We start from the raw sequence: 14,327 nt of genomic DNA, 5'->3' as shown, positions 1-14,327 counted from the left end.
AAGAATTATATGTATTTAATCTAGGGAAAGAGAGAGAGAGAGAGAGAGAGAGAGAGGTGCGCATGTATAAACACAGAAGACATTCTAAACTATAAAATTTTTCCTGTTTTGCAATAAGATGTTAAGAGTGAAATTTCAAATCATCAGGTATATAAAATTGCTTTGACATATTCCTCTTATATCTAGAAACCAGAGATGCTTTCAGTTCATTTTATTTTTGAAATAATATTTTAGGAAAAGTTTGGTCTCTGAAGATGTGAACTGTCTACTCCCATCTTACTTGGTTCAATTTTCTTGATTACCATTTTTTAATAAGTGTTTTAGGGAGCTGGGGATGTGGCTCAAGTGGTAGCGCGCTCGCCTGGCAGGCGTGAGGCACTTGGTTCGATCCTCAGCACTACATAAAAATAAAATAAAGATATTTTAAAAAAGATGAAAGGACAATACTTTAAAAAAATAAAATAAATGTTTTAGATTTTTTTAAATGCCACTTTATTTTATATCTCTTGTAAATAAAAATATCAATTTTAAATTCTTGAAGAATGCTCATAGCAATCTCTTAGTTGAAACACGTATCTTTTTTCTTTCATAATGAACAGCTCACCAAGATATTTCAGTATGCATACCAAAGAAAAGATTAAATTTTAGTAATCATTAGCTATGCAAACTACATTTGTTGTAAGGAAGTAAACAATAGCAACTAATGTTTCCAAGATTATACATGAATATGAGTTTTTTACTCACATTATAATTTATCCAGGTAGTAGACACATGTTAAGAGTTTTACAATCTATGCTGGCAAAGAGATGAATGCTTCATATTTTCTAATTTTATTTAAATATTCTTGACATATTGATTTTCAAATGAAATGGTGATTAATCTTTAGCTTCCCACAAAAATGAAAAACCATGAACCTTTTACTATATAAGTTATTCTCTTTAGGGCAACAAGTCTCCAAAGATAATACAAAACAATGAAATCACATTAGCTCAACTGATCTCCATATTAAAAGTATTAGTGGCTCCTATTCCTTTAAGATAATGAAAATTTACAAATTAATTTAAAACACTGTGAATTAGATACACTATTTACCAGTGTAAAGCTATCCCTCCCCTCCATTACTCAAATGATTACAGATGACTGTCTATATCTTTCATCACTTCAACACCACAGTTCAAAATTCCATGTTCTGAAGGTTAGAAGAGGAAAAGGTGGTAAATATCCCCAAATAAGAGATACCTGAATATCTGAATTCATTTTATCTCAATCCCTTATGATGCTTACATTAATCATAACTAACAAGTGAATTTTAAGTATAGTCAAAACATGCAAAGAAATTTTAAAAGAAAAAATAAAGAATTAAACCAGTTAAATCGCAAACATCAGTGCCTTTTAATATTTAGGAATATTTCTGAGTGAAGGTGAATCAGAAAGATGACTTTCATGCTCTAACTTGTTATATGATCTGTTATAGTGGTTTAAACTGATTAATAAGAAAATCCATTTCAAAGATAAAGCCAAATTCCAAGGATGAAGATGCATAAAGTCATTATGAAATTATCAATTTTTATTGATTTATTTTTCTTCCAACTTATTCCCCTTCTTTTTGACCCCTTTTTACCAGCTGACCACATCTGGCCCCTCTATGTTCCCTTAAACTCTCCTGAAAAGATGTCCTTCATTTCCCTAAAAACACAGATGTCAGTCAAAGTGAAGATAACTGGAATTAGTAGCTGTCATCTTAGAAAGAGACATGTTACTTAGTATTCTCTGTATTAGTCTGAGAGCTGCAACATAGATAGGACAAAGAGAAATAACCATAGAAAAATAGTATTGACAACTAAAATGGTGTCAAAAATAGGCAATTATAAGTGTATCTCTTTGTAAAACCTTTCATTTTCATTAAACTCATATTTGACTCTACAATCTATTATAAACTAAAATGTCACAAAATTTTATACAATAGAAATGTCTTCTCTAGTTTTGCTATGAATATAGAAGGTAAATGAAGGAAGCAAACCGCCTGTCAATGATGCATAAAACTGGTACTGTATTTTCAAAGCAGAGCCAGATCTATATATAGAACACAAGATATTTCAAAATGAATGTTATATGTTTATCTTTATAATTTTACAAAATTGTTATAACATTGTTTTAAATCCTAGCAAAAAGTACATGTTCATACCAAGATACTATATATGTATGAGGATATACAAATAATCAAGTTTTAAAATAAAAATGCTAAATTATTTTAAAACATTATAGAGAATACACCCCCACACCCCATTTCTAACAGTAAGAAAATAATCAACCTGCATGAACTGGAATCAGATTCATTTTCTTCTTCACTAGTGCCATCATCCACTTCTGGTCTATCCAGCCAATGTGCACCGCCACAATCTTCTGTTGTAAACTCAAATGCAGGGACTTCGGAGGTGGATGCCATTGGCCAAGAAGGTGAATTCTGAAAATCCAGTTGGCTGGACCTTCGGTAACCAATTGAAGCCAAAGGCAATTGTAGGCTACATGGATCTAAAAACTTTCTCCCACCGTTTGCTCCAGTCTGTCCTCGATTCCAAAATTCTCCCTGCTGGCTGTCAACTGTAGAATTAGGAGATGATGCTTGATGGCCAAACCACCTCCATCTGATTTTCAAAATCTGTTTCACATCAAACTCTTTACGAGAACCAGACATCCTCAGAGAAACCAAGTGATCGTCTAGGCAACGGGCAAAAAGCACTGCACACAGATTTGTGCATCCAACCAAGATAAGAGAAGTATATGCCCTGCTGTACACAACAAACAGATTTAAGAGAATATAAATTACATGCACATATATATATCTACATTTACTTTTATGCCAATATATCAGATTATAAAGAACAAAGGATAATGCATAAAGATGAAACCCGGTGGAACATTCCGTTCAATCAGAGCAAACTCTCATCCGCCTATCCTGAAGCAGCAAGACCACTTTCCCTGCTCTCCCTTCCCATACTGGCCATTAGCTCTCACAAACACTGACAGCATTCATTAAAGTCCTTTCAAATGCAGAACACCACCCCCTTTTCTTAAACCACAAATGACAGAGACAGAAAGCACTATCCCAGTGCAGTATCTCAGTCTTTACTGCTTAGTATATTAACTCTTTTATTGCTGAAACAAGAAATGTATTCCAGAGCGTTTTTCTTTGTACTTAAAAAAAAAAAAATCACTTTACAACCAAAATGTTTCTATTTTTAAACCAAGTTCCTAGGTGAGACATCACAAAATAAGTTTTTTAAAAAGCATTTTTAATTAGATGAGTTGCGGTGATTTTCAAACTGCCCTATGGATAAGGGGTGAGAAGGAAACAGTGCAAAGGTTGAGTTCTAGATTGTTACCTTCCATCTCTTCCTCCCTTCAAAAGGGAGGATATCTAATTAATATAATAAGATCTTGGAAGATTTCACTTAAAGAATAATGAGAAGAATTAGGAGAAAAAGTTTGAAAACCACAAAGGATCAAAATTTGACAGTACTTACTCTTTTTCAAATAAATAACCTGAAGCCAATATTTTCCTATAATCATGATAGAACCACTTCCATTTAGCATAGTATTCAAATTTATATGATACTGCTTAGGAAAAGAAAGTGTCACCCTATAAAGCAACGAAGGACTGGGAAAGGGCTATTCCTTGGTGTAAAAGTATCCTAATGGTGCCCTCTGTTGTTGGCAAAACAAAGAAATGGTGTGAACACAGGTACAGTTAAGAAAAACTGATAAAGCAAATTAAAAAAACCATTAAGTTTTTAAGATATAGAGTACTAATTGTGAGCAATGCATTGTACAAGGCATTATAAGGGAAACGGAGACATACACATCTTGGTTTCTATTCCTCAAATTAAAAAATCTTTTTATTAAAACAAAAAGTATTTGACAAATTAAAATATGAAGCATTACAATGCAGCAGTAATAAATTTTATGATCTATAAATGCAGAATTCCAGTTTTTAGGGTACTTAATATTTACTTCTATATCGAATAATTTCATACAAAAGCAATATCTATATCAACTGACCAAAAATCAAAACAAAAAGCTATCTTGGAGGCTTACAAGAATATTGTGAGGCATATAACTTGACCTTACACAGTCTTTAGGAGAATAAAAATTATTCAGAAAAACAAGAATGAGAAGCATGAAAAGCCATTTATGATTCTGTACTAAATACTACAAGAAAAAATATAAAAATTATAAGAGAAAGGAGACATCAGGATGGTGTGGAGTGGCACAAGCCAGTATCATTAGGCAGAAGGAGGACAGATTTATATAAAGTAAGAAAGAGATTAATAAAAGCATGAAATGAGCATGTTGACGAGGAAGGAGGGGAAATATCAGTTTGATCAGCCGGTCAGCCATACCTAATTAATTTTACGTATAGGAGATAAACTTAATGAATCTGACACAATAAAAAGCCTTGGGCACAAAGTAAAGGTGTTATTAAGTGGTCTGTTGAACAGGGCGATATTTTAGAAAATTAACTTGGTGGTAGTATGCAGGATGTGTGAGGGAGTGAAATGACAGTTTTCTCTTCTCACCAGTCAGGCTCCTTCCTATCAAAACCCTTAAAACTCCACTCCACTTTTATTTCTCACTCCACTCTTTCTTTCTAACTATTATCCAACACAGGCTATTGCCCACCACTTCATCAGTCAGTCTACATTATGTTACTCCCTCTTTAACAACACTGTTTGTTCCCAGTTTCTCTGGTTTTAAAATCCTCCTTATCCTTCAAGGTATAGCTCCATCACTGCCACCCTTATAAACACGTCTTCAAACATTCTAGCCTTTCCTTCTCAACAATGGTAGCACCACTCCCTCCCACCACAAAGGCTTCTGGAAACTGGGGGAAGGGTAGGTTTTAGATGAGTGAATGCAGAGTGCTACAGGCACTGAGTGGGCATTGCAATGCATGGTATAGACTGATACAAAGAACAACTCTCACTGTAATAGCACATAATGATCTTGTCATCTTTACCTTAGTCATTCGAATAAGTATTTGCCATGTATTTATACCTATGAGGCATCGAGACAAATGAATCACTAACATATCCTGCTTTTAGTAAGTTTAAAACTTATACTCTAACAAAGGATAATTAAGTCTCTATTAAAAAAGAATTCATTTTAATATATGGGGTTTTTGTTTGTTTTGGTTTTTGGTACCAGGGATTGAAATCAGGGGTGCTTTATGTTTGAGCTACATCCATATCCCTTTTTATTTTTTATTTTCAGAAAGGCCTCACTAAGTTGCTAGGACCTTGAACTTGTGATCCTCCTGTCTCAGCCTCCCAAGTAGCTGGGATTACAGGCATGCGGCATGAGGTTTTATAAATAAATTTTAAATTGGATTTAATTGATCAATATGAGAGCACATTACCAGTGTGAGATATTCTAATTACAATAAATGCTAATTCTAATAGCTAGAGTAATTTTAACTGGTTGGTTGGTTGACTCACTGAAACCTTAACTTGAAATGTGAGACATTTCTCAACATAACTCTCTATTAGAAAAAATTTAGACATGAATGCTATAATGTTAAACCATGTCCCCATTCTCAAGAGGGTCCAAATATACTTTTTTCATCAAGTTTTCAGATATACATTGAATATATAACTCTTTAATGTAGTAGATGTTCTGAGTGGACTGCAGTGGGAGATCAACCATTGAAATAGGTTGATAGCAGGATCCTGCTGTCATGATCATGGGTTTAGCTGTATATGCGCGCGCGCGCACACACACACACACACACACACAAAAAAAAAAAAAGCCATTCACATGAGTGGACTCACTGTATGCTTGTTCAGTTCTACCTTTATTTATCAATCCTCCTCCACTAATTATTCCCAGTAATCAATGTAGACAGATTAGTATGCAACCTTTCACAGCTCTCTCCATGTTTATAAAATCATATAAAACCTACATATTCCTTTATATGATTTTGATAATTGGTATAAGAGAGCTCATACTATATATATCATTTTGGCATTTTGCTTTTCTCACCTAATTTTATATATACACAGAAATGTAATTTAATAACCTCTTTAATAGTTGTATGATATTTCATAATTTTAGAACAATTCATTGAACTATCTCTTGCTATAACCATTTAGGTTGATTTCAAGTGTTTGTTTGATTGCTAGCTATTACAGTAACATTGAAATAGACATCCTTGTGAAGCTTTTGTGCTGATGAAATTTATTCCCAGAAGTATGACTGCTGGATTGAGGTATGTGTATTTTAAATTTGAATAGTTAGTTTACCTTCCCTAAAATTCACATTTCAAACATCAAGTGAGCGTACCCTTCTCATCTATTTTCATAGGCCTGACAGTTAACAATGAGTATTATAATTCTTTTAATTCCAGATGATTACTGAATTGGAGCATATTTTTGTAGGTTTACTGGCCATTTCTGAGCTATCTACTTATATTTTTTTTTGCCTGTCTTTCTCTTGGTCTATTCAACTTTTCTTTAGAACCAAGTAGAAGCTTTCTGTGTATTAGAGATATTCACTCTGTGTTTTTGTATTTTGAAAATAATTTGTTCTCCAAATGAATATTAACTAGTGCCTGTACCTTTCAAAATATTTTAAAATTAGAAGTTTGATACATAATAGAATAGTATGCGAATTATAACTGGAGGCTTAAAGAATTATGAGTCAGTCATATAATCATCCAGGCTTAGAAAAGATTATGATTACCAGCACTCAAAAAGGCTTTTTCATGCCCCTCCCCAAAGGTAACCAACATGCTTATCATAAATTCATTTTACCTGTTTTTGAAATTCACCCCGTGTACTCTTTTGTTCACCACTGTTTTGGAATTAATTTGTTGTCTGCAGCTGAGGGTATATCCCAATAATAGAGTACTTGCCTAGCATGTGTGAAGCTCTGAGTTCAATTCCCAGCACAACACACACACACACACACACAATCTGTTGTCTGTAGCAGCTGATGATTAATTTTTATGGTTATATAGTATTTCACTGTTTAAATACACAATCATCAAAATCCATTCTGTTGCTAACAATCATTTGAGTGATTCCTAGTTTTAAGCTTTTGCAAATAATGTTGCTATATAAATATTCTTATACATGTTGTCTGTTGCACGTATATATGCATTTATGTGTGTGTGTGTGTGTGTGTATAGAAGTAAACTGCTGGAACATAAGGTATACATATGTTATATTCGACTATTGTCAACAATTTACACTTCTACAAGCAGCACATGAGAATTCCAGTCACACTGGTACTGTTGAGCTCTTTAATTTTAATCATTCTTTTGGGTGAGTAGTGGTATTCCTTTTAGTTTTCTTTTATACTTCCTTGATTATGATGAAGTTGAGCAATTTTTTTCATGTTTATTGATTATTTGTATGTCCTCTATGAAGTGGATGTTTAGGTCTCTTACTTTTTTTCCTACTATCTTCTTGATTTGTCAAAATATTTCTGATATTCTCTTTATGAAAAATATGTAGTAAACTTAAGAATTAATGTTTTATGGTATGAAGTTATTATTTAAATAATACTTTTCTTCTGTCCCATCAAACTTTTGCCAAAAAGATATAAAATTGTTCAGCCAAATATTAATCCAGCTCTAATAAGTACTTCCTTGAACTATTTATTTATTTAGATATTGGGGATTGAACCTAGGGGCATTTTACCACTGAGGCACATCCCCAGTTCTTTTATTTTATTTTTTAATTTTGAGACAGGATCTTGCTAAGCTTACATACAGTCTTGTTAAGTTGCTAAGGCTGGCCTTGAACTTGCAATCCTCTTGCCTCAAATAGGCATGCACCAGTATGCCTGACTAGGGCAATTATTTATAGAAGATCAATATATATATATATATATATATATATATATATATACACATATATATATATATTTATTTATTTATTTATTTATATATATATATATTTATATATATATAAAATCATTACATTGTTATGTAAAATATATGATCTTCACTAACTTGTCTATATAATTTAGGGCCCTTATCATTCTCTGTCCTCCTGACCCTCTTAAATCTTTCATAGCACTTACTACTAGCTAGTATATTTATTTGCTTACTTTCTTTAAACTCACTACAGAGTAAATTGCAGTACAACTTTGTTTAGGTTCATCACTGTAATTTTAGGACTTAGAATAGTACCTGGCAAATACATGCTCCATAAGTGGTTCTCCAATAATGAATGAATCCAACAATTTTAAGAACAATAACAAAATGTAAGTAGTTATACCATGTATTTTTAAAGCATGTCTGATTTATTAATGTAAAGATTAATTATTACTATTATAAATATTATTCATGAAGATTATTTTAATATAAAACTTAAATTATTAATATAAAGATTTAATATTCACATCCTTGTGAATTTTACCATTAATGACATATACTTCTGATAAAATTTCAAGGTTTTTTGTTTTATTGCCAGAGTTAAGCTTCTTTGTTTAAAAATGTTTTTATCAGTTCATTATAGTTAATACATAATAGTGTTGGGCTGAGGTTGTGGCTCAGCGGTAGAGTGCTTGCCTAGCATGTGTGAGGCCCTGGGTTTGATCCTCAACACTGCATATAAATAAATAAAATAAAGGTCCATTAAAAACTAAAATAAATAAATTAAAAAAAACATAATACTGGGGTTCACTCATAGATGTATATAATATCATTTGGTCCATTTCAATCCCTAATATTTCTACTTTCCTTTTCCTTCTCCCTTCCCCTATTTCCTTTCCTCTACTCTACTGGTCCTCCTTCTAGTTATTTATTTATTGTTTCGTGGGTTTTTTTTGCTTTTTTTTTGGTATCGGGAATTGAACTCAGGGGTACTTGACCACTGAGCCACATCCCAACCCTATTTTTAATTTTATTTAGAGACAGGGTCTTACTGAGTTGCTTATCACTTTGCTGTTGCTGAGGCTGGTTTTGAACTCACAATCTTCCTGTTTCAGCCACCCAAGCAGCTGCTGGGTTTACAGGCGTGTGACACTGCGCCTGGCTTATTTATTGTTGTTTAACTGGTGTATTATAAACATACTGTATATTTTTAAATTATAAAATAAATTAAAAACCAAATATTTCAAAAGTTATTAGTGAGTTAGGCATGATGGTACACAGCTGAAATCCCAGCTACTTGGGAGGCTGAAGAAGGAGGACTGCAAGTTCAGTGGTAGAGCCCCCAGGTTCAATTCCCAGTGTGTGTGTTGAGGGGCAGGGAGTAGAGAGAAGAAAAAGAAAGCATTTACCTCCGGTGACAAAAATCTTCTTAATATTTTTTCAACTTGAGTAAAATCATGTTATTCCAAGAATTTCTTTTTTATATTTCATTCTTAAGATATAAAATTCTATCACTTCAAAAACCAATGGCTAAATAGCAGTTGTCTTTTCAAACTGACACACACTTTCTTAAAACTGATTATAAAATTATATTCTGTACCTTTTTGTTTTAATAACTTTGCTTTACTTCAAGTGAAATTTGAGATACAAATGCTCACATATAAGTGTCAATTATGAACACATTTTCAAAATGTAATTAAGGGACTCACCTAAAATTTTTGCTTCATATCTGCTCAAATGTTAGTTTGTGAATCTGAAACATGACACACTATTCAGTAATACAGTAGAAACAATGAAACATCTTTGAGACAGAGGGCAGATAAGCACACTTCAACTGTGTGACTTTTAAAGCTATGGCTTTGGAATCTATATTACAATGCCTTGGGAATGTAATAAATGTTATGTATTTATTCTTTTACCTGTTTAAGGTAGGGGAGAAAAAAACGTCAGGCTGGGGATGTAGCTCAGTGGTGGAGTGCTTGCCTAGCATGCATGAAGCTCTGGGTTCCACCCCCAGCACAGAAGTGTGGTGGGGAGAAGCTATCAAGTCACTGAATAATTTAAACCACAGCTATCTAGTAGCTAATTTATATAGGTAATAATCATTATTCAAATCTCTCTTCACATGGTTTTTATTTTGGTTTGGTTTTTAAGATAACAGTATTTAAGAGTAATCGGGGCTGGGGATGTGGCTCAAGTGGTAGCGCGCTCGCCTGGCATGCGTGCGGCCCGGGTTCGATCCTCAGCACCACATACAAAGAAAGATGTTGTGTCCGCCGAGAACTAAAAAATAAATATTAAAAAAAAAAAAAAATTTAAAAAAAAAAAAAAAAAAAGAGTAATCATTTTTCCCCCAGTTCTGGGGACTGGATCCAGGGCTTTATGCATGCTACGCAAGCACTCTATCACTAAGCTACATGCCAGTGCTAAAAGTAATCAATTTTAATAAATCTATTTCTATAGTTTTAAGTGTAAATAATATAAATAAAAATATAAAAGGAAACATTCAGAACTAATTTTACTATACTAACTAATTTAGGACTCACTCCCTAAATTTTTTTCTCAACTATATCCCACTTAACACTTAAAAATGTATGATGGCAGAAATTATTTACCCAGATAGAAAAGATTTGAGATTTGCTTTTTTAAACCTTGACTTTAATTCTAGAAATACACTAGATAATCTGTACTCTTGAGATTTGCTTTTTTAAACCTTTACTTTAATTCTAGAAATACACTAGATAATCTGTACTCTTTTTCAAACTCATAAAAGTGTTATGAAATTTTAAAAATCCTATATTTATATAAATCCAACAAACAGCCATTCTCTACACAGAAAACAAAGATGAAATCTGTCAGGGCAGGGACTACTATATATCCTTAAAACTTTGTGTAGTCCATGATATTTACATATTACTGAATTTAAATAAGACGAAATAAATGAGTAAATTAATGGCAGAGACCTTGACTTGAAATATCTTAAAATTAAGCAAAAGAAGGTCTTGAGGGCTGCGGATGTGGCTCAAGGGGTAGCACGCTCGCCTGGCATGCATGCGGCCCAGGTTCGATCCTCAGCACCATATACAAAGAAAGATGTTGTGTCTGCCGAAAGCTAAAAAATAAATATTAAAATATTCTCTTTCTATCTCTTAAAAAAAAAAAAAAAAAAAAAAAGAAGGTCTTGAATAAAATGCTAACTGAATTGTCAAGGACAAGTACTCTTTCCTTGGGTGAGGAAGAGGCTCCTGAAGGGAGGATGTAGAGGTATACTTAAGAAGATGAATTTGGCATTGGTGAATATGATTTTCAGTAGGGAAAACAGTTGGAAAATTTTACAATGTAAGAGGTACTGTTTAAACTTGCCTAGAAGCAATAAGATCTGAAAGGGAAATGAATGTAAAAAATATTAGAGACAGACCTTATGGTATGCCTGTGGCAAATGACAGGAAGAATGATGAAGATGATGGTATCTGTTCAAACCTGAGTGTGTGGAAGAATAGTAACAATAACATAAATAAATTAATAAGGATAGAATTTCAGGGATATTGCATGCTGTTCTGGAAAAACTTAGTTTTAATGATATATCTAACACTAGAAATAGGGGCCTAGAGCAGAATCTAGCTCATATTTTAAAAAATAAATCCATTTAAGAAATCAGAAAAGTATGGGCAAACAAATGCTGGGCTGTTAACATTGATTATTTTTGCACTGTTTTCAAAGTTTCATAGTTACCATAAACACATGGCACCTAGCACCATCTTTTTTTTTTCTTTAGTACTGGGGATTGAACCCAGGGATTCCCATATACCAGGCAAGTGCATTATCCCTGGCCATTTATATTTAAGACAGGGTGGTCTCAATAAGTCTCAAACTTATAGCCCTAAGTTTATGATCATAAGCCTCAAACTTATGATCCTCCTGATTCAGTCTTCCAAGTAGCTGGGATTACAGGTGTGTACCCCCAAGCTCAGTTCCATTTTTTTTTTTTTTTTTTTTGGTAATTAGGAAAACTTAGAATATACTTTGAAATCCAAAATTCAGATTTTTAATGCAGGGCTGGGGATGTGGCTCAATGGTAGAACGCTTGTCTAGTGCATGCAAGGCCTGTAGTTCAAATTCCCAGCACTGTGTGTGTGTGGGGGGGAAGATTTCTAGCCCAATATTAAGTTGACTTGTTAAAAATAATTATGTACTATTTTTGTTTAATCAGCAAATTAAAATTATAAACACATCAAATTTAAATTCAGCTGTAATAAACTAAGCTTTGTAAGCTTCATAGTAAACTGAAGTTTTAGCAGTCAAGAACTCTAATATATAGTGAAAATGACATATGGTTTCATGGTAAAAGCCATCTAATAAAGAGATTTAATTTATTTGTATAGCCTAAGTAAAAGCACTGTAATATACACCTGTACGATCAAGGAGAAAAATGCAAGTGAAGTAAATTTTATCCTTTAAATTATGTTCCCTTACCATACGATCACAGCATTCAAACTACTTGTTCAGATAGCTCAATTATTTTACTAAAATTACTTATTTGGTGTCTTCTCTATAAGGTTAATGTTGTGGTAAGAACTGATAAATACAATCAATAAGAGTGTAAGTTATAGGTTATAGATTAGTAAAAAATATATATTATAAGATTTTGATAAGTAAGATAAGACAATTATAAAGCAAGAACTGTCAGACAGGCCTAAGACTCCATTTTGCTGCCTTCTGTTAAAAAAAAAAAAAAAAAAAGAAAAGAAAAAAAAACTGTTCCAAGAACTGTTTCTGAGAAACTGAAATGAAAGCTGTTTTCTTATAAAAATTGTTTTTCTGTACTTTGAACCCCACAAATTGTACCCTACTCAGGATGTAGCAGTGGTCATGATGAGCTACATCCTGGGTTTGAGTGCACTTGTAGGTCTGCATGACTTTGAAATAGATTCTCATCCCTTCCGACCCCTGCCCAAGTTCAGAATGCGACTGTCTAGCACCTGCTTGAACCTGGGACTGTGGTCAACTAACTGCAATTTTAGCTTCTGTTTATCATTTGCTTGCTGACTAGAAAATTCCAGTCCTGCCTAGCGCCCACAGGTCCCACTTATTTAATGTTTTAATTTCTGTGATTGGCTAGCTTACATTACGATAAGCAAGTCACTTGTTTCAAAGGATCCCTATTTGGGACCAACAAACAAGAATGTTGAACACCACTGTCTTTTTCTGATGTCCTTTGTTGGTAGAAGGAATTCTGCACAGAGTCACTACAAGAAAAGGGTTGATTGTTAGATAATATGTTTTGCACCTGCAATAATGTAATAATAATAATGTTTTATATTTGTATTAAGGATTATGGATCATCAGGAACATGTTCATGTAGCTTCATTTAATATAGTCCTATGTTGATTAACGAGATTTAAATATAATTGTTTGCATTTTTAAATTAATTTTTTTGTGGGATGTACCAGGTATTGAACTCAGAGGCACTTGACCACTGAGCCACATGCCCAGCCTTATTTTGTATTTTATTTAGAGACAGGGTCTCACTGAGTTGCTTAGTGCCTTGCTTTTGCTGAAGCTGCCTTTGAACTCGCAATCCTCCCGTCTCAGCCTCCAGAGCTGCTGGAATTACAGGCGTGCACCACCACGCCTGGCTTACATTTCTTATATCAGAAAATACTGTTCAGTTCATCATAGTTGAAATTAATGCCCAAATGGTATTTATTCACCAAATACAAGTGCCTCACATATTTCCCCCCCACTTGTCTCCATACTGATTTTTATCACTATTTCCTATAGAGCACAGTGCTAAACCATAGTATCAGAAGTATCTTTTTTCATTCCTCAAATATGTACACTAGTATTTGGTAGTAAAACAAGAAACATTTTTAAAAATTGGCTAAATTAATGAGCCTTTCCCCCTTAGCTCATCTATAAAACATTGTTGGAATTGATACTTTAATAACTATGATTATAAAAAATGATTTCTTTTGAAAATAGCCCTATAGGGCTGGCCAGGCAGGGTGTGGTACTTACAAAACCCTGGGTTCAATCTTTTTCTTTCTTTTTTTAATATATATATATTTTTATTGAAGTTAGAGACACTACCTTTACTTTACTTATTTTTAGGTGGTGCTGAGGATTGAACCCAGTGCCTCGCACCTGGAAGGTGAGCACTCTACCACTGAGACACAACCCCAGCCTCCTGGGTTCAATCTTAAGCAAAAATAAAAAGCCCTTTGGTTTGGTTACTGGTAAAGAAAGAAAAGTTTCTTGCCACCACTCCTTAGATTTTATGAATATAAATATATATTTGCTGTTGCACAAGGATGGACACTGATAATATCAAAAGGCAGTGGGAAAACAATGCCAAATTTTTGCCTGATGCATTATCTTTGGCATATGCTAAGATACCTAGCTGTCTTATATGACATAAAAAGAAATAGTCTGGATAACCATAATTTTA

The 14,327-nt window shown here is 33.3% G+C and overlaps 1 protein-coding gene across 10 annotated transcripts in view; it reads right to left on the bottom strand.

Moving 5' to 3' along the window:
* Klhl5 (kelch like family member 5) overlaps positions 1-14,327 on the bottom strand; it is a 69,150-nt gene that overhangs the window by 47,832 nt on the left and 6,991 nt on the right. For 4 of the 10 annotated variants that reach the window (XM_046449563.2, XM_046449644.1, XM_046449705.2 and 1 more), the window contains one exon: positions 2,313-2,789. The exons of 4 other annotated variants lie outside the window; for them this stretch is intronic. In XM_046449563.2, coding sequence (XP_046305519.1) covers positions 2,313-2,789 — 477 coding nt within the window. Of the gene's footprint in view, positions 1-2,312; positions 2,790-9,588; positions 9,633-14,327 lie in introns of all 10 variants that reach the window. 2 more of the 10 variants (XM_046449772.2, XM_046449869.2) reach the window with 2 other exon arrangements.

This window comes from Marmota monax, unplaced genomic scaffold (genome assembly GCF_021218885.2).
Source record: "Marmota monax isolate L192 unplaced genomic scaffold, Marmota_monax_Labrador192_F-V1.1 WCK01_AAM20220418_F8-fsc00025, whole genome shotgun sequence".
Lineage (NCBI taxonomy): Eukaryota > Metazoa > Chordata > Mammalia > Rodentia > Sciuridae > Marmota > Marmota monax.
The sequence above is the reverse complement of the archived record's forward strand: the minus strand, read 5'-3'. Positions and strand labels throughout refer to the sequence as shown.